Source organism: Euprymna scolopes, chromosome 22 (assembly GCF_053919585.1).
Source record: "Euprymna scolopes isolate OS-2025 chromosome 22, ASM5391958v1, whole genome shotgun sequence".
In the NCBI taxonomy this organism is placed as follows: Eukaryota; Metazoa; Mollusca; class Cephalopoda; order Sepiida; family Sepiolidae; genus Euprymna; species Euprymna scolopes.
Window position 1 is genome coordinate 33358728 of NC_136503.1, and position 22502 is coordinate 33381229.

The window sequence follows — 22502 nt, forward strand, 5'->3', positions numbered from 1 at the left end:
CTAAATCAAAACGTAGATTCCATGAGCAAAGCTTCTTCCTTAGAAAGGCACGCATGTGGAACTCTGTTCCGTTTACCTGTTTCCCACCTGACTACAACTTGGATGTATTCAAGTCCAACATAAAAAAAAATCCTGATGAATCACCCCCTTAAGTAAGATACTTTATCAAATCTCCAATACTAACGATTACTACGATACTATCCCATTGATTACTGTACACGCAATAACCCTTATCCCCGAGTGGATTCCGGGCCTTGATAAGTGGTTACTCCCATTTAAAAAGAAAATACATATGCATGTGACGTATGTATATCTATATATGTGGGTATAAAATTACAAATCAATTAATTTGTGCAACATATTGAACATTCGATTACAGTTTAAATGAGACAGACTTGAAAGTGAATAACAAACAATGGCAAGATGCCAAGTAATCCGAAATATGTATCAAGACGAAAGTTAATTTAAGGATAAAAATATTATGACAGAAATGTATCAGAAATGTTAACACAGCAATACTAAGAACATAAAAAATGGCGATCATGTTAGTAATGACATCAGGTGATCTTCATGTAATGACGTAGGGAGATAGATTTTTTTTCAAGACATGCAGTTTAGTTAAGAGTTTGAAATCAGACTTGCAAATTCGGACAAGTTAACACGAAAGATATCGTCTCAGCCGTTTGAAAGCTGGGATAAACGCAACTTTAGCATAATGCAGAAAATTACAACGCCCTGCAGCTCCGATGGGAATTCAACAATAAAGTTATACAAAATATATAACCTATTGTTGTTTATGGTAGGTTGTTTTTGTTTTACGGCATATCAACCCTTTTCAGGTTATTTAGTGCCGAATCCAGTTTTGAAGAACAATCTTTTAATAGAGTATATTTGTTTTGTTTTATTTCGGTTTCTATTTAACCCATACTTGGGACCCAACAGGTACTACCACTCCTGGTCAGAGTGGACCTAGGAGCAATGACAACTAAAGGGTGGTTCCACACTCTCCAAAGCCCGAAAACTGGGGCCTCATCATCGGATATGGTTTAAGGTCATATCCAGGACCGTCTATTATTGTTTAGTTTCTATCGGTAGGAGATGAACTTGATTAATGAGAAGAGACGACGACACCACGGAGAGAGCTATGCTCTTTGATTTCGCGCTACACACATTAAATGTTAATGAACTGATTTATTATATGTGAAAACACACGCATACATACAAGAGAACATTTTTACCACTAGACGTCACACTGTATATGTCGCAACAGGCATCTGTGAAATATACGCTTTTTATATACCGCCGACCATACAACACAAGTACTACAAATCCAAATGGGAAAATGGTCAACGCCAATAGTAATTCAGGAACGACCCTTCCGTACCAACATGCATATATCAGAAAGTTTGATCCGATGTTTTGGAATTTGATAAATCGATTGAGGGCTCAATGCGTTTCCATGAATAGTGGCGATGAATGGGGCGCTCTGTCTCAGGAAATGTAATATTACTTTCCTTAACGGAATACTTCAGCACTATTATTATGTTCTCTCACGAAAATTATGATCCAAATATGATATTGAACCAGATGTCTAGAATCCTTATTCTAATTTTGATCGAAATCCATTATACTATTTTATTCTATAAAATAGGTTAATCTGACATTTGTTCAACTAAAATGGATGAACCTCGTTAATGCTGAAACAAGATGACGTTCAAGAATTTTCATATGTGGTTCTATTTGGAGGAAATTTATTCAGGTGTGGGGGACTTATATTACCGTAGCTAGCGACTTGCCTTTTAATCTTAACTTCTTAACTTAATTTCAATGAGTGACACACATGGACAGACATCGATATAATATTTGCATTAGATTACAAATTTCTTACATTATTAGCCATTCAACCGTTTTAGTAATTATTGCATTTTTAATTTAAAAAAAATGGATTTTGATACACACGTGGCCGTCTTTTATTACCTCCATCGTCGCTAAATCTCTTCGCCGCATTTCATGAGTAGCCGTTAATTATTCGTCTGTTTGACAAAATGAATGAATCTATTTTCATGCAGAATAATTACATAAGGAGATGTCAGCTAAATTTTCTCCAAGGTTTTATTTTGAAAGAATTAACTCAGTAGAGGGCGAGAAAGGGCGCAATTAATGTCAATATAATAATTCTTTACTTCTTAACCTTCCACTAAGATTAATTAATTAATGCACAAGACGATATTTGCCGAGAGTTGTCATATACATAGTGAAACGATAACATTGTTTTCTTAGAAAAGACACCATGATCCCAATTCCGTTTGGTCAAAGCCGATTTTCTTTTTTCTTTTTTTTTTTTGCAGACCATTTACTAATTGGCCAGTTGGGTACAAATCCCAAGAGCGATAGGAGCCTTCTATCATGTCTGAAAGTGACACAATGTTAAACGAGCGAGATACGGGATGTGCCTCTGTACAATTCGTGCTCTCTACTGACCCCAATGATGACAACAAGGTCTTTGTCAGCACCCTCAAAACGCAAATCTGGACGGTTCAACGCTTGAGGGCACAGCTCAACGCGGCAGACGACCCACAGTTAAGGTCTTTGGTGTGAGTTCAAATGAGAGTCACATCATGCCATCACAAATCTTCGAAGTCGGCTTGAGAGTCAACACCAAATTTTACCTCTATGTGGTGAAAAGTGTGGTGATTCCCTGGTGCAATCAGGTAACCGCTGGCAGACCCTGGGTGCAGAATCAGGTCTATGCTGACCCACAAGTCCAAAGAGACGTAGGATTGGCTTCAGAAGAAGTGCTACGACTTTTTACCCTTCTCTTATTGCTCCTTCTTCCTCCCCCAACCTGAACCCGCTGGACTACTTCGTTTGTTCATACGTCGAGAATATCACCAACATGACCTCTCAAAACACTAAAGCTAGCCTGATCGCCGTCATCTGCCGAGTATTCGCTGAGCTCCAGCCAGCTCTTGTGGAAAAGGCATGCTCCCAGTTCCGGACCCGTATCAAGGTGTTGATTGAGTCTGAAGGCGGCTACATTTAATAGATGTCAGCTCTACTACATAATCAAATTATCTTGATTGATTTTTTCAATAAAAGTTTAAAAATAAAGCTGTAGAGTTTTTTTTTTTTTTACATTAAGGCAAAACTTTTATCGTTCCCCCTTTAACTTAGAAGAGAGAGAGAGAGAGGGGGGGTGAGAGAGAGTGATTAATATTATGGTAATAATTATTTACTCCTTAACCTTAAACGAAGATGAATAAATCTTTTTCATGCAGAAGGTAATGCGCAAAGCGACATTTGCCGAGAGTTTTCATATAAGTTTTATTTGGAGATAATTTACTTGGATTAAAAATTTCTTACATGGCTCGTTCGCATGGCTTCCACCGAGATAATAATTAGAAAAGCATAGTTTTTTTTCCTCGCCGAAAAACGTGGCATAATTCGTTATCGTTCGACTCCTATTTCTATGGAATTTGAGCTCTTTCCCATGCCTCAAATGTACGTCAACCTTCTCTGGGAACGATTATTTACAGATAAAGGTTACCTTGACATTCACTAAACATGGCCCTTGTGAAAATTCACACCAGCTAGCTTAATGGCAACTGATGTAGCGTCCCTAATATATATAAAAAAATAAATATTTGGATAAACATTACTATGGCCAACATATAACGTATTTAAAAAGGCAAGACGGTTTAGAAATTAATCAAAAATAATTAATTTGGATTTAGATACTCATTCGTCTTCTGTTTACGTTAAAAATGTTTAATAACCAATAGAAGCTATACGCATGTAAACAACGTGTAAATACCGATTTTGTGCAAAGTAGTCACATTTATTTCCATTACTAATTGACTTGACTAAAATGCCTACTTTATACAGAACTGGTATTTATGCAAACTTTAAAGCCTTATAACTTCTATGGCGTACTATCAATTGATGCCTCCCTATAAATTATCCTGCTTATGTGTAGTGCATGTGTGTATACTGTACCCTTCACGTGACTGCTATATTGATCAACGTATTTCAATAAGTATAAATATTTCTCATACGATTTAATGGTTCTCGTTTCAGCCGATGTAACGACTGTATCAGCGACGTCGCCTGTGGTTTTTGTTATGAAAATAACCCACACGTAAATTACGGCACTTGTCTACCAGTCAGCGACACTTCTCATCTGATATCCGAATTAGGGGCATGTAACTCTACAGTAGCTCTTCGGAAATATTCCAGGAAATGGGCTTATGGCTATTGTCCCATATCGTTCTCGTGGGTTGCAGTTTTCGCACTCTCATTTTTCCTTTTATTCTACTCTATAGGTAAGTAATATTTATTTATTCCACAAACTAAATACATATTTCTTTTTCTTCTTGTGTAATACATCAGTTCATGATAAAACATTAAGTTCTTTGCCGTGATAGTCACTCGTTCACTGCAAATAGAAGTTTTAATCAAAATAGTATGGTTATAAATATATTACAATAATTTGATATCCAAAGTAAAAATTGGATTAGTATATTTATGCACCTTTGTTGACGCTATTGCATTCTAATACTTATCAGCGTATCGTTTTAAGGCGTAAAATGGTAATTAGTTGTTACAATGGATATTTCGTAAAATATTTTTTAATTGTATAGAAGTCGAACATTTTAATTGAACGTTATGTCACATAGAATCATAATAATAACCACATATTTTAGTTGAACACAATTAACTTAATCATTTGAATATTTTCAGTCGCAAAAGGCCAATTAGTAGTCAGTAGGATAATTGATAATAATCATTGAAGTGTATGGAAGTCGAATATTTTTATTAAAAACTAGCATTTCATCCCGGCGTTGCCCGAGTGTTTGGAGGTGTATGTTGAGCAAAAAAAAAAAGCGGTCAACTTTTTTAACTTTGATCCCTATTATGACCCCTTAAAATTTATTATTTTGGGCTCACATTCAGTTATTAAGTTAGACCCATGTCCATGGAACCTATATCTAAAATTTCAAGTGTTTAGACCCAACATTGGCGGAGGAGTTTAGTAGAGTTCTCAAAAGTCAAATCGTTGAACTTTGACCCCTTAACAACCAAATTTCTGACCGATAAAGGATTACAAATATTTTTCAAAATCTCAGTACCCTGTATATCAAATTTCGAGTCTGTAGATTGAAAATTGACAGAGTTATTGCGTAGGGGAATGTACACACACAGACACGTTCACTTTTATATATATATATATATATATATATATATATATATATATATATATATATATATATATACAAAGGCATCACCACATTATCAAGGCCCAGAGGCCACTCAAGGATAAGGGTTAAAGAGTGTACAGTAGAAATTGGTCAATATAGTGATCATTAGTAATGAAAATTTGGTAAATTTGATAACTTATATGGAACGGCTCATCAAGAACTTATTTACTTTAGACTTGAACACAACCATATTGTAGTCAGCCGGAAAGCAGGAAAACGGAAGACAATTCCACAGGCGTGCAGTTCTAAGAAAGAAGCTTTGATCATGGAATCTACGTTTAGGTTTAGGCACAGATAAAGAGTGGGGGAAATTATTGATAGTGTTTACAGCTAGACGAGTGTTTCTTGTGAAAGTTTGGCGAGGGGAGACCATAGATTGAAGCTCAGTTGAACATTTTCCATGAAAATAACATCAGAGACAAACTCGCAACATCTCTTCTGTGAGATAGAGGTTGCAAGGAGGAGAAAAGGACATCTCCTACGAGGCTACAAAGTCTATTTTGAACTCTATCAAGGCAGGACAAGTCCTTTCTAGCAGCTCCTGCCCAGATATGGCAACAGTATTCCATCCTTGGACGTACCTGGCTCTTATATAGATAGAGAATAGCATCAGCAGTGAGATATCTACCGGATCGATAGAAAGATCCCACCATTTTTCCAGCGGCCTTGGCAACAGATTTGATATACGTGTTCCATTTAAGATCAGGAGTAATGGTCAAGCCCAGAAGCTTGTCAAAACTTGAGGCCTCCTGAAGACGAAAGCCATTCATTTCAATTGATGACAAATGTGGATTAGAATGTTGATGATGTAAAGAGAGAAGCTATATATATATATATATATATATATATATATATATATATATATATATATATATATATATATATATATATATATATATATAGATTACGCACCATGAAGCATAACAACCAACTAATTTTAGACCGCAATTAACTTGAATATAATTTAACCTGAAAATAAATAGTAAGCATTTCAATCCTGTTTATTGCTTTATAGCAGGTCAACATTTTTTAAAGTTTGAAATTGCTTTAGAACCCAGAGTAGTGAAATTTGGTACACTTGAAGAGCATAAGAAGGTGCCTTATTTTCTTGATGTTTATGGAATTTGAACAAATACTTAGAACATTATGTTATTTTTTCTATTTTCTAGTAAAAACAGGAAATAAGGTATAATAACTTAGTATCGAACGTTACTATTAACCATACCAATAGTTAGGTAAAAATTAATAAGTATAAATTACATTTGATAACACATACGCATAGAAATATTAATAGAAGGCAAATCATAAAATGTAGTAAAAGTGAGATAGGACGAGGATTTGAATTTAAAGGAATAAGTGGAAAAGATTAGGTGGATTATATTATAATATAATAGTGTTTACAAATGTAAATAATTATGCAAAACCAATTTTTAACTTTTGATATTAAATTATGCTAAAAAGTAGAACTATTTCGACATTAAAGTAATATACAATAATTAAATGAAATGATAAGCACACCCAACGTAAACGAAGCTATATAAAAATGAAAATATTTAAATATAACAATTAATCTTATATTTAGTGGTAGGGTTGACAAATGTATTAAATCAATTAATGTTAACTATCTTTCGCAAAAGAAAATCAAATGTGTATTTTGAATCTAATGTAAAATATTTGAACGTATAAAAATATTTAACAGAAGAATAAATTATAAATATAAATATAATTAAAACTTAAAAAAAAAAACTCGAACGTGGTAAAATAAAAAATAACTAAAATCTATAATATAAAGCTGAATGCATCTGTGTGTATGTGTGTGCGTGTGTGTGTGTGTGTGGTCACGAATAGGCTCCTATATGGTTGACTATTTAAAAAAAAATGATTACATATAATGATAGAAGATGTATCGAGACACAGGAATGGGTATGTTTGATCTGGCAGAACGGTGGTTCATTAAAATAGTGGGATCTGCGTTCGCGCCTGGTCCACAAAGTATGGAAATAAAAAATTTAGAAATTAAAAAAAAAAAAACGTTTACAAGTGTTTTTGATATAAATGTACATAAGAATACTTTGATAAGTATGTTTTAACTTAAATAGGGATAGTATAATAAAATTGTGGGGTCTGCGTTCGCGCCTTGCCTCCATAGAATGGAAATAGGCACAAACTTTAATAACGACTTTTCATATCTATCTGCGTAAGTATACTTTGATAATTATATTTTAGTTTGAAGAAATATGGTATAATAAAATTATGGGGTGTTCGTTCGCACCTGACCTCCATAGAATGGAAATATGTCACAAAGTTTAACAAGGTTTTTTAATATAGATCCACAGAATATTGTGATAAGTGTTTAAGTGTGAACAGGTATGGTATAATAAATTATGGGGTTTATCTATTTTATTTTTACTTTCATCATATTTTGCTTTGGTTTTGATACCCCCAAATTCGAAGCTATCTCTTTACAACCTTTCCTTTTCATAACCTATCATACTTTCATAAATCAGAGTCCATTTTCTGTAGGCTGTTTTTGAACCCAGTCAACGACGGGTACTTTTGCTAGTAAAATAGGATTATATTCAAAACATTAAAAACTTTAAAAGAAACTTTAAAAATAAATATTATTATTATTATTATTATTATTATTATTATTTAACAGGGACGAAAGCAGTAATATGAATTTTAAAGTAGAAAAAAAACAGAGAAAGAAACAGGAACAACAAAACCTGGATGGGAATTGAGGCTGGAAACCCAGATCAACAAACATAAAAAAAAAGAAATCAAAGCGTTAAACAAAACGAAAACAACTAGAAGAGGATGCAAAGTAAAGATGTAACCAGCAAGGAAGTGCACAACAAGAAACAGGAAGAATTGAAGCAGAAAATAGCAGCAAAAGTAGGGAGATGCCGATACAAACTTGGATAGTGCAAGCAAAACGGGACTTTTGAAAATAATGAAAGCCGATTCTACCAAAGTGTACATGAAGGAAAAACAAAACAAAAAGAACAACCGGACCCGACAGAAGCAAAACGCTAGGGAGGCAGATATGAAAAGAGCGAAAAGACCATAATAGAAATGCAGAATGGCTGAAAGAAATGAAAGAAGATTCAGAACAAATCGAAGAAAGAACAGAGAATGGAATCAGCGAGGAAACCCTCGACAACCCTACGAAAACTGGTCAACTGGAGAGCATCAGTTCATGACGGAATACGCGCCTGGTGGTTTAAAAAATAACAACACTAAGACTAGTTCAGCATCTGAAATAATGCACATACGAAACACATGTGCCAGAATGGCTGACCAAAGGTGCACTGGTGCAAAAAGACACAGAAACAGGGACCATCCCCAGCAACTACAGACCTATAACCTGATTACTTACATTATGGAAAATACTAAGTGCACAACTGAGGGAATAAATTCACCATTCCCTTCATAACCGAGGACTACTTCAAGAGGAACAAAAAGGATGCAAAATGAAAAGGAACACATGACCTATTATATAGAGATAAAAGGATTCTGAAAGAGGTCAAAAGTAGAAAAAAGAAATTAGCCAGAGCATAGATAGACTATAAGAAAGCATATCATAGAATCCCGCAAATATGGCTATCATGCCTGGTACAAAACACCAGTAAGCTAATCAAGTTGAGAGAAAATAAAATACGAACATTGAGACTTAAACTGACAGCTGATGGGCAATTCATAAGTGAAATCAAAATACGAAGAGGAATCTTTCAAGGAGATTCTCTATGATCATTACTGTTCATTATAGCCATGATGCTCCTGAACAATATACTCAGAAAATGTCAAACCGGATACAAGTGCACTAACAAAGAAGAAAGAATAAACCACCTAGTGTACATGAATGGCCTGAAACTCTTCGCAAAAACAAAGACGGAACTAGAAATACGAATAAACACGATCAGAATTTTAGGCATGATGTCTAAATGGAATTCGGTATAGAAAAATGCGCACTGCTGACCATGAGAGAGGGTAAACTAGAAGCAACTGAAGGTATAGTACTACCTTATTAAACAGAGATGAGTGCAGTAGGTGCAAATGATAGCTACAAATATTTGGGAGTGCTGGGGGAAGACACCATCAAAGCAACGGAAATGAAAAAAATAGGAAAGGAATACCTCAGAAGAACAAGAAAACTTCTTGAAACTAAACTATATAGTAGAAACCTAATTAAAGGAATAAACACGTGGGCAGTGTCACTAATAAGATACTCGGAACCGTTTATAAGCTGGACCAAAGAAGAACTGAGGAATCTCGATCAGAAGACCAGGAAACTCATGAAGATGCACAATGCACTACATCCAAAGGATAATACTGACCGACTATATGTGAAAAGGAAAGACGGGGGAAGGCGGCTGGTTTGTATCGAAGACTGTGTAAATAAGGCGAAAAAGATTTAGAAAAAAAAAGAATTAGAAAAAAGAATTAGAAAATACATAATGCAAAACACTGAAAATATAATTACTGCGGCAAGAGACATGGAAGAAACAAAAAAAATAGAAAAAGGGACGAGGAAAGAAAAATGGGAGGAGAAACAGCTACAAGGAGATTCCTAAGAATTACAAAAAAAAAAGAGACTAACAAAAACACCTGGAAATTGCTACAAAAAGGAAACTTTACAGGGAATGTGAATCACTATAACAACTGAACAAGATAACGCAATTAGAACAAACAACATCAAAGCAAGGGTCGACAAAACACAAGAAAACAGCTGAAGCAGACTCTTGCGGACAAAAGGACGAAACGGCTGATGCGATAACGCATATTTCTTTGCAAAGGTTATCGAAAGAGGTGGAGAGTACTGGAAGTCTGGGAAGATTTGTTGTGAGTAGAACTTCAGGGAGCACTACAAATAGAAATCTTTGATGATGGCTTGTGTGACTACTCCTAGTGAATAATAATAATAATAATAATAATAATAATAATAATAATAATAATAATAATAATAATAATAATTATATGTATATATATATATATATATATATTTTTTTTTTTTTTTTTTTTTTATTCATCCAGCCTTGACAGACGTGTTTTAAATATTCTCTCCAGTACTTTTCTTTTAATGATTTGGAATTCATTCCATTTGCGCTTTTTTCCAAGGAACTCTGCCTTTTGGATTATTTTGGACCATTTGGAATTTACCCATTGGATTGAAATTTTAAATTCGACCGTTTTGGATTTTACCATTTTTGGATTTTTACCCTTACCCGGACTATCCATTCATGTGAAATGTTTTTATCATTTTTCTTTTGCCTCATGTTCCCCTTGCCTCACCCTTTTTTAACCAAGTAAGATCTGTGACTTACTTGTAGTTTCATTAAATACTTTTATATGCAAAATCCGATCCTGCATTTTGCTAATTCCCGCCCTCTGATGAGAAGGAGAGTATTTCTTCGAAACTCCGCGGATTAAAGACTATCCACTTATCTTGTGCTTCCTTTTTTAAAATTAAATATGTTTTTAACTCTTTTTCAAGATGTCTTTTAACATGTTTTATTAATCATTTGTTCATATTATAAGCTCTATTTCCTTTTCGGTTTTATTGAGCTTTTACATCTGGCTGAGTTTATTTTACTTGTAAATATTAACTCTTTAATATTTATAATATATTTTAAGTTTACCATTTTGATTACCTTGGTAAACTTATTGTAATTTTTATTTTATATATATATATATATATATATATGTGTGTGTGTGTGTGTGCAAACAGTTAATGAAATATGTTAAAAAACACTTTTCAGAATAAAATCACGCTTTCTCTTAACGGTTAATTTAAAAAAAAAAATCTTCTGAACGCTATTAAAAGTTAAATTCTTCACTAGTTTGGAGACGGAATGCGTTGTTGTGATAAGTGATTTTCTCTATTAATTCGCACTTTTTATTTTAAGATTCAAATATTAATAACTACATTTTATTTCAGTATTTAATTTATGTATTTCTGTTGTATTAAATGCTAGCTTTAATTTTTTTTTTTTTTTTTCTCGTCCATAAATGTTTATCTACCAAGTTGATCTTAAATATTGTATAATCAATCCATTATATTATCATTTTCAGTCCCCCACCCCTAATTTCTGGCTCCCATCTTATCTCGCAATTACTTATAATCGTCACCAACTAACTTCGGAAGAACCCCCCCCCCCCATCCGATTTTGTTTTATATCATAAGTTGCTTAAAACGTGATTAGTTAAAGTTCAGAATAAAATCACGCTTTCTCTTAACGGTTAATTTAAAAAAAAAAATCTTCTGAACGCTATTAAAAGTTAAATTCTTCACTAGTTTGGAGACGGAATGCGTTGTTGTGATAAGTGATTTTCTCTATTAATTCGCACTTTTTATTTTAAGATTCAAATATTAATAACTACATTTTATTTCAGTATTTAATTTATGTATTTCTGTTGTATTAAATGCTAGCTTTAATTTTTTTTTTTTTTTTTTTTTTTTTTTTTTTTTTTTTTTCTCGTCCATAAATGTTTATCTACCAAGTTGATCTTAAATATTGTATAATCAATCCATTATATTATCATTTTCAGTCCCCCACCCCTAATTTCTGGCTCCCATCTTATCTCGCAATTACTTATAATCGTCACCAACTAACTTCGGAAGAACCCCCCCCCATCCGATTTTGTTTTATATCATAAGTTGCTTAAAACGTGATTAGTTAAAGTTCAGAATAAAATCACGCTTTCTCTTAACGGTTAATTTAAAAAAAAAAATCTTCTGAACGCTATTAAAAGTTAAATTCTTCACTAGTTTGGAGACGGAATGCGTTGTTGTGATAAGTGATTTTCTCTATTAATTCGCACTTTTTATTTTAAGATTCAAATATTAATAACTACATTTTATTTCAGTATTTAATTTATGTATTTCTGTTGTATTAAATGCTAGCTTTAATTTTTTTTTTTTTTTTTTTTTTTTTTTTTTTTTTTTCTCGTCCATAAATGTTTATCTACCAAGTTGATCTTAAATATTGTATAATCAATCCATTATATTATCATTTTCAGTCCCCCACCCCTAATTTCTGGCTCCCATCTTATCTCGCAATTACTTATAATCGTCACCAACTAACTTCGGAAGAACCCCCCCCCCCATCCGATTTTGTTTTATATCATAAGTTGCTTAAAACGTGATTAGTTAAAGTTCAGAATAAAATCACGCTTTCTCTTAACGGTTAATTTAAAAAAAAAAAATCTTCTGAACGCTATTAAAAGTTAAATTCTTCACTAGTTTGGAGACGGAATGCGTTGTTGTGATAAGTGATTTTCTCTATTAATTCGCACTTTTTATTTTAAGATTCAAATATTAATAACTACATTTTATTTCAGTATTTAATTTATGTATTTCTGTTGTATTAAATGCTAGCTTTAATTTTTTTTTTTTTTTTTTTTTTTTTTTTCTCGTCCATAAATGTTTATCTACCAAGTTGATCTTAAATATTGTATAATCAATCCATTATATTATCATTTTCAGTCCCCCACCCCTAATTTCTGGCTCCCATCTTATCTCGCAATTACTTATAATCGTCACCAACTAACTTCGGAAGAACCCCCCCCCCATCCGATTTTGTTTTATATCATAAGTTGCTTAAAACGTGATTAGTTAAAGTTCAGAATAAAATCACGCTTTCTCTTAACGGTTAATTTAAAAAAAAAAATCTTCTGAACGCTATTAAAAGTTAAATTCTTCACTAGTTTGGAGACGGAATGCGTTGTTGTGATAAGTGATTTTCTCTATTAATTCGCACTTTTTATTTTAAGATTCAAATATTAATAACTACATTTTATTTCAGTATTTAATTTATGTATTTCTGTTGTATTAAATGCTAGCTTTAATTTTTTTTTTTTTTTTTTTTTTTTTTTTTTCTCGTCCATAAATGTTTATCTACCAAGTTGATCTTAAATATTGTATAATCAATCCATTATATTATCATTTTCAGTCCCCCACCCCTAATTTCTGGCTCCCATCTTATCTCGCAATTACTTATAATCGTCACCAACTAACTTCGGAAGAACCCCCCCCCCCCATCCGATTTTGTTTTATATCATAAGTTGCTTAAAACGTGATTAGTTAAAGTTCAGAATAAAATCACGCTTTCTCTTAACGGTTAATTTAAAAAAAAAAATCTTCTGAACGCTATTAAAAGTTAAATTCTTCACTAGTTTGGAGACGGAATGCGTTGTTGTGATAAGTGATTTTCTCTATTAATTCGCACTTTTTATTTTAAGATTCAAATATTAATAACTACATTTTATTTCAGTATTTAATTTATGTATTTCTGTTGTATTAAATGCTAGCTTTAATTTTTTTTTTTTTTTTTTTTTTTTCTCGTCCATAAATGTTTATTTATCTACCGAGTTGATTGCAAAAATAGATTACCTAATTGTACTCATTTTTAGTTCGTGGGAGGGGAATCTATCACCATACTTTGCCTTAAACAGGTCCGTTGGACTTTTATTAAGTACAATACTTAATAGTTATTTTTTTTTATTTTATTTTATTTTGATTTTTTTTTTTTTTTTTTTTTTTTTTTTTTTAATGGAGAGTAGAAAACGCATTGTGGATGCGTTATCGGCAGCTCCTGTTACTCTCGCTTCTTCTTATTTGTCCCTCAGTCCTCATTTTTAAATGAGTGATTTTTCTGACAAAGGGAGAAGAAAAAGCTGTTTTCTAGGTTGGCAGTATTTTTGCGCGAACAGTTGGCAGAGTTGGTGGAAATTTTCTGTTTCTATGTCTATCCTTGTAGCCATGTCACTAGTAAGGGTGCTGGAGGTAAACGTTTTGTCTGGGCTGACGTTATCCGCCTGATAGTCAGGGACCCGAACCTTGGATTAACCACTAAGGAGGCTGTCCTATCAGCAGGTGCAAAGTACTGGGGCTGCTGTATTGCCATTTGGTGAATGGAATCTGGACCATGCAGTAGCTTCTGGTGGGGCCTCTCGATGCCATACTAGTGGGTAATTGTTACGGCTTTACCTTATCATGTGGTACAAAAAAAAAAAAATTCTTCGTTTCTTTTTCTCTCTTAGTTTCCCCTCTCTGTCCTGCTCTAAGTAAATCTGTCGACCTAGTCCACAAATTCCAAAATTTCATCATGACAAGTTTCAAGAAAAAATACACGATTAAACCCGGTTCTCCAACTTCCAACGTAGACCCCTACTACCATGTCTCCTTCTCCAACATCAGGGGTCTACGTTCTAACCTTCCAGAGGTTGAAACCCAATTACAGGAGACTAAACCAGACCTTTTATTTTTAAGTGAAACTGGCATTGGACAGGCTATTTCCCTTGATGAGTTTGCAATTACAGGATACTCTAACTTAACTTCTAAATCTGACCCCCAAGATCGCCATGGGCATGGAATATGTGCCTATATTAAAGATAGCTTTCCATGTGGGAGGGACATCTCCAGGGAAGATCCTAACTTACCTTATATGTGCTTCCGGGTTGCTTTAGCTCACACTACTGCATTTATATTTACTCTCTATCGCCCCCACAACAGCGGAGTTACTATCTTTCAAAGCATATCTGAGAAAATTGACCAAGTCCTTTCTACTTATCCTGCAGCTAACATTCACGTATGTGGAGACTTCAATGTTCACAACGTCGAATGGTTGACCCACTCAAACAAGACCGATGATGAGGGGAGGTTCTGTCATGATTTCTCCATTGCCTATGACCTCACTCAGATTGTTCAGGAACCTACCCGTGTGCCCGATAATGACGGCCAGTATGCGAGCCTACTAGACCTTTTTCTCACAACTTGCCCTGAACTATGTTCAGTTTCTGTTCTGTCGCCTCTTGGATCTTCCGACCACTCTGTTGTATCAATTAAGATAAAAATGAAATGTAATAAGTCCCCAGACGTACCTCTTCATCGTACAGTATATCGATACACTAAGGCTGACTGGGATAGCTTCCGTACATTTATATCTGATCTACCTCTGCATTCCATGTTTAAAAAGGATGTGTCCTCTATAGTATTAGACCTAACTGAATGGTTAATTGTCGGTATTGACCATTTCATACCCTCTAAAAAGTTTCAGCAAAAACCTAACAGCCAGCCATGGTTCTCTCCAGAATGTGCTGCTGCCATTGCGCACAGAAATCACTTTTTCCACTGCTTCAAACGTAATAGATGTATGGAAACTAAAGCCGTTTTCAGGACTGCCAGCAACCATTGTAAGAAAGTAATAAGGAACGCAAGAAAGTTGTATGCTCAATCTGTTAAGTCCAAAGTAGCTGAGCAGCGGCTTGGTTCCCACCAGTTTTGGCAAATAGCAAACAGAATCCTGAACAGAAGCGTGTGCTCCATCCCAACTATTATCAATGGATCTGAGGTAATCTCGTCAGCATCAGACAAAGCCAAACTCTTTGTCAAGAACTTTGCAGCTAATTCTACCCTTTGCGACCAAGACCGCCAACCCCCAATATTTCCTCTTGTATCAGAAAACACGCTATGTGATATACGTATATCTGTACGTGATGTTGCCAAACTAATCAAAAACCTTGATTCCAGTAAAGCAACTGGCCCTGATGGTATTCCAATCATAGTACTCAAAAAACTTCAACCTGAACTAGCGCCCATACTTACAAAACTGTTTAATCGTTGTCTTAAGGAGAATAGTTTCCCATCTCCCTGGAAAATCTCATCAGTATGCCCTGTATTTAAGAATTCAGGTGATCGCTCATCCCCCTCTCAGTACAGGCCAATAAGTCTCCTGTGCGTCATGAGTAAGTTGCTAGAATCTGTATTAAATACAGAAGTAATCAAACATCTCAACAAAAATAACCTTCTTAGTGACACTCAATATGGTTTCCGTTCTGCTAGATCTACAGCAGATGTCCTTACAGTTATATCGCATAGGATTAGCAAATCTCTCGACGGTGGCAATCTTTCTAGGGCAATTGCTCTTGACATATCTAAAGCCTTTGATAGGGTATGGCATAAAGGTTTACTTCATAAGATCGCTAGCTATGGTATAGCTGGAAAAGTCTTCTCAATTATTAAATCATTTCTTTCTGATAGATTCATAAGAGTAGTAGTTGAGGGGCAAAAATCAGAAGCTCACAATATTAATGCCGGTGTCCCTCAGGGATCCATCCTGGGCCCAACTCTTTTCCTGATCTACATTAATGATCTTCCAAATCATATCCTTACATCATTTGTAGACATTTATGCTGACGACACTACCATTTATGGTACCACATCTAAGACAGTAAACGAGCAAGTTCTCTCCAATTCTCTCTCCTCTGATCTTGAGCACGTAGTACAATGGGGAAAGGAGTGGCTGGTTACTTTTAATGCATCTAAAACCAAGCTTCTCTCTTTACATCATCAACATTCTAATCCACATTTGTCATCAATTGAAATGAATGGCTCTCGTCTTCAGGAGGCCTCAAGTTTTGACAAGCTTCTGGGCTTGACCATTACTCCTGATCTTAAATGGAACACGTATATCAAATCTGTTGCCAAGGCCGCTGGAAAAATGGTGGGATCTTTCTATCGATCCAGTAGATATCTCACTGCTGATGCTATTCTCTATCTATATAAGAGCCAGGTACGTCCAAGGATGGAATACTGTTGCCACATCTGGGCAGGAGCTGCTAGAAAGAACTTGTCCTGCCTTGATAGAGTTCAAAATAGACTTCGTAGCCTCGTAGGAGATGTCCTTTTCTCCTCCTTGCAACCTCTATCTCACAGAAGAGATGTTGCGAGTTTGTCTCTGATGTATCGTTATTTTCATGGAAAGTGTTCAACTGAGCTTCAATCTATGGTCCCCCCTCGCCAAACTTTCACAAGAAACACTCGTCTAGCTGTAAACACTATCAATAATTTCCCCCACTCTTTATCTGTGCCTAAACCTAAACGTAGATTCCATGAACAAAGCTTCTTTCTTAGAACTGCACGCCTGTGGAATTGTCTTCCGTTTTCCTGCTTTCCGGCTGACTACAATATGGTTTTGTTCAAGTCTAAAGTAAATAAGTTCTTGATGAGCCGTTCCATATAAGTTATTAAATTTACCAAATTTTCATTACTAATGATTACTATATTGACCAACTTCTACTGTACACTCTTTAACCCTTATCCTTGAGTGGCCTCTGGGCCTTGATAATGTGGTGATGCCTTTGTAAAAAAAAAAAAAAAAAAAAAAAAAAAAAAAGTTAAAAACATATTTAATCTGAAAAGGAAACACTAGATATATGGATAGTCCTTAATCCGCGGAGTTTCGAATAATTTTATAAATATTAATTCTTTAATATTTATAATTTACTTTAATTTTACCATCTTGGATCATTTTGGTAAATTCAATTGTAATTTTCATTTTATATATATATATATATATATATATATACATATATATATACATATATATATACATATATACATATATATATATATATATATATATATATATATATAACTTGCGGGGGTGCCCGGCTTTGCCCGGGCGTAAAATATGCTTGAATATGATATTTTAAACTGTCCAGATTTGTATATATTATTATAGAGCCGTGAAAGTATGATAGAGCAGTGAAAGTAAAAAGAAAAATATTTGGGTACCATCATCTAGAATCGGAGCCGAATCTAGTGATGTTATCGCTGTACCAACCTAACACGCATATGAACTGATTAAAAACATAAAATAAACTAAGTTTATGTACAATATGTATAATGATTTTTATTTAATTTTGATCAATTTTTGATCCCTTAAAAACTATTTTAACTGGCTAAAGACCCATAAAAATACGGTCCGTAAAGAAATCAATCATTTGAAACCTCAAGAACCGTCTTGCAACGTTTAGTTTCGGATGGGATAGAGTTCGACAATATGGAGACAGACTGACTTACAAACAGACACATATAGCTTTTATATATTAGATTTTTGAATTTATTATGATTAAAATATACAAACTGAGTTATATTCAAGTAAATACTATTTTATATATATATATATATATATATATATATATATATATATATATATATATACGTGTGCTAGAACGATTTCATTTTAAATTCTACTACGCAATTATGCAGAATGTAGAATCTGTGCATAAATAGAATGAAACGTTAATAGTGAATTTGGTTGGTTGGTTGTTTTTGTTTTACGGCATATCAACCTTTTTCAGGTTATTTAATGCCGAATCCGATGATTTTGAAGAAATTTTTTTTAATAGAATATATTTGTTTTTTGCAAGTCAGTTTCTATTTAACCCATAGTTGGGACCCTAACAGGTACTACCACTCCGGGTCAGAGTGGACCTGGGAGCAATGGCAATTAAAGGGTGGCGCCACACTCCCCAGAGCCCGCAAACTGGAGCCTCACCATCGGATATAGCTTAAGGTCATATCCAGGAGCCCCATTGAGGGACTTTACCCTCGGCAGGGGGGCAGGGGGGCAGGGGGGCAGTCGGCGTATTCTAATGCCCCATCGACAGGGCCACGTAATAGTGAAAGGAAACTAATCATCTAATAAGAAAAGATAAAAACGAATAAGTAATAAATTAACTCTCGAGTTTAAAAGAATATTAAAATTAGGTTACTTCATGTAATAGATGTATATAGATACATTTAGGCGTACAGTATCGGCCATAATATAAGGAACGGAAAAAAAAATTTACAATTATTTATGTATATTTCAAAAATTAGTGCATGTATTTTTCTGAAATACTCAGAATAAACAAATAGAACCAATGTGTATAAACTAGTACCAAAAAAAAAATACGATTCAATATTGAGATATATTTTTGTTTAAAATAATATCTGTGGATTTATCCTGTCTAAAAGTTAAGGAACGAAATAGAAAATTTATTTTTAACAGACTAAACTTTACATAAAAATAGCTACTTTTTAATATTGGAACTGCTGATAAGCACAACAAAGAAAAATGGCGTCACCGACTCGCAAAACTCTGTCTCCCCAAGAAAAAAATAATAATTTTAGACAATTACAAAGAAAAGAAATCAATTTCAACAATTTCTAATATCGTTCGAAGATCAAAAAGTGTTGTTCATCGTGTGATAGCTCGATATAAGAATAAAAATACATTAAAAGCATCCCCTAAAACCGGAAGACCCCTTAAAACGTCTCAAAGAGAAGATAGAATTATGGTAAGGCAGACTCTTAGTGACCGATTCAAATCCGCAACATCAATTTCTCGTGATTTTAATGAACAGACTGGGAAAAATATATCTAGAAAAACTGTTTCTCGACGGTTAGAAGCTGCCGGATTGCATTCCAGGGTGCCAGTATCTAAAGAACAAAAATAGCCGTTTGAAGTTTGCCCATGAGCATGTCGTCTGGACTGATGAACAATGGGCTAAGGTTCACTTCAGCGATGAATCCAAGTTCAATTTGTTTGGATCTGATGGAAAGAAGCATGTACGGCGTAAAGCAGGTGAACGATTATCCTCCAAATGTGTTAAAAAGACACTTAAATTCGGAGGGGGAAGTGTAATGGTGTGGGGTATGATATCCTCGGAAGGAGTTGGCCCACTAGTTCGAATCTATGGTAGGCTTAATGCGGAGACTTATAAGCAGCTCCTTCAACAACATGTCATTGAGAGCTTACGCCTTTCACCTAATCAGCCAAGCATTTTTATGCAAGATAACGCCCCTTGCCATAAAGCTAAAAAAGTGATAAGTTACCTCGAGGAAGAAGAAATAAGAGTAATGGACTGGCCAGCGCAGAGTCCGGATCTGAATCCAATAGAAAATGTTTGGAAAATGATTGGAGAAAGAGCACAGACGAGGAATCCCCAAAATCAAAATCATTTGTGGGATTTATTGAAGGAAGAGTGGGAAAAGATAAATCCTGAATGTTGCAAGAAACTAATTCAGTCTTGTGGTCGAAGATGTAGTGAGGTCATAAAGAATAAAGGGATGTTCACTAAATATTGAATTAATTTATTTTTTAAAACATTTGCATTAAAAAAAACATAAAGTTTCTATTTCGTTCCTTAACTTTTGGCCAGGATAAATCCACAGATATAATTTAAAACTAAAATATTTCTCAATATTGAATCGTAATTTTATTTTTTTATTTTTTTGGTACTAGTTTATACACATTGGTTCTATTTGTTTATTCTGAGTATTTCAGAAAAATCCATGCACTAATTTTTTAAATATACATGAATAATTGTAATTTTTTCCGTTCCTTATATTATGGCCGATACTGTATATGTAAATATGTATCTAACCGCACTGATGAGCTATGATACAGCGAAACAGTACTGTATGTGGATGACTATATTTTCACCCCCCTCCTTAGGTATAGCCATGTAGTAAATGCATTTCAGCCGTTGCTTATATGACATTAACGCGAGGCTCGCTGTTTTATTTTTGTTGTTTTTTTTGTAAATAAAAAAGCAGCTTGAGTACTGTAAAAGCGGTGGGTGAGTGTCTATTTAAATGAAAATTGGAGGAGATCGTTTGCAGAGGGCGAACTCATGGGCCAGAGGTTAGAACTACCGACAATCAACTCGATCGGTGTTGGCTCAATCCACGGGTATGGGAAAGTTTCTAGTCTAGCTGCAATGATGAAATGTGATACAGAGAAACAGTACTGTATCTGGATGACTATATATATATATATATATATATATATATAATACATATATATATAGTATTAGGTTGCTGCAAAAATAATGTAATTTTTTTACATTCAACTTATATATTAAAAAACGACATTATTTTTGCATCAACGTAATATATAAAACTTTAAGTTAAAAAGTTGTTTATTAATATTTTTAATGGAAAAACATGCAAATAAATCTCAAAATTAATAATTTACTCTTATAATGAAACTATTTTTTGTATTTTAAAGTCTTTTAAATTTTAATGAAGACAGCCAACATGGAATTTTTACGGGTCTCGTTAATCATATCTATATCAATAAAGTAGGCGCAAGAATTCCCCTCTGGACAAAAGTATCGTAGGTTTACAACAGCAGATGCCACATAAAAATTCAATACACTTAGGCTAATAGCCACAATCTTATGTATATTTCGAACACCATTTCAGACACAGTCATGATTAAATACCACATTACATCCTACGAGCAGCACTATCACAATACTAACATTGTTACAGGAAGGGATCCCAATTTTTCTCTCTAAATATTTAGTCATATCACTGTATCAGTAGTCACTGGGAAGAATTCTACACATTCTACAGATTCTGTGATTATAAGACCGTAACCTGTCATACATACAGAGATCTAACACAATCTTTCCAATTTCCGATTAATAAATACTAAAACCTCGTCCTCAAAATTCCTCTATTCTGATTGGTTTATCTCTGATAATTCTGATATTCCAGAATCTTCACTTTATAAACGAACAGTTACTAACATTAAAATATGGCGTCACTAAGAGAGATATTTTCCGCCAAGCGTCAAGTTCATTTAATGCATTGGTCATTTTAGTCATGTAAAATCGAAAAAAAATACAAGAGAGAAAAAAATCATTAAATGAACTTTAAATAACCTGTTTACTTGTTTTCTTTTGCACACTATCCACTATAAGAATCTCTCTCGTTGTCAGAACAACAAAAGTAAATTACACAGTCCTTGCGATTGATTTTTTAACACATTATAACGTTATGCTTACATTTGGAACCTTTAACACACTGTATACACTACAACACTATCCTTTCTACTTTGTGCTGATCAGTTTGTTTTATTTGTGTGTGAATGTACAATAGAAATCTCTATAATATTGGCTTCGTAGCAGTCGAACTGCTATTCTCTACACTTATACCGGGTCCACAGTATGTGCAAAGGGATTATTCTCTCTCTCTCTCTCTCTCTCTCTCTCTCTCTCTCTCACACACACACACACACACACACTGCGCGTATTTTACTTCGAAAATAGTATTCATTTTAGTTCGTGGATGCGTGCATTTGTGCGAGTGTGTTCTGTTCTGCTGCGTCTGATAATACAATAATATCTCCTCTTTTTTCTTCTTTTTTCTTCTTCTTTTTCTTTTTCTTTTTTTCAACGTTCTATATTTTAATTATAAATTCATTTGTGTTTTGTTTTCTTTTTTTCTTTCTTACACAATCATTGTGTCGGGCTTTTATTTTAGTTACATTTTTTAACGTTTAATTTTAAAAACATATATATTCAATATCTATCTTTCTCCTTCTCCCTAATACAGACAAACTTTTATATTTTACTTTTTAAAATCTATTTTTATTTTTACAGTAAGATACGTATTTTGGACGC

The 22502-nt window shown here is 33.9% G+C and overlaps 1 protein-coding gene across 1 annotated transcript in view; it reads left to right on the top strand.

The window, feature by feature from the left end:
* Window positions 1–22502, top strand: part of LOC145243780 (proton myo-inositol cotransporter-like) — an 87459-nt gene that overhangs the window by 60544 nt on the left and 4413 nt on the right. The window contains exon 8 of the mRNA XM_080106821.1: window positions 4078–4322. Coding sequence (XP_079962947.1) covers window positions 4078–4322 — 245 coding nt within the window. The remainder of the gene's footprint in view (window positions 1–4077; window positions 4323–22502) is intronic.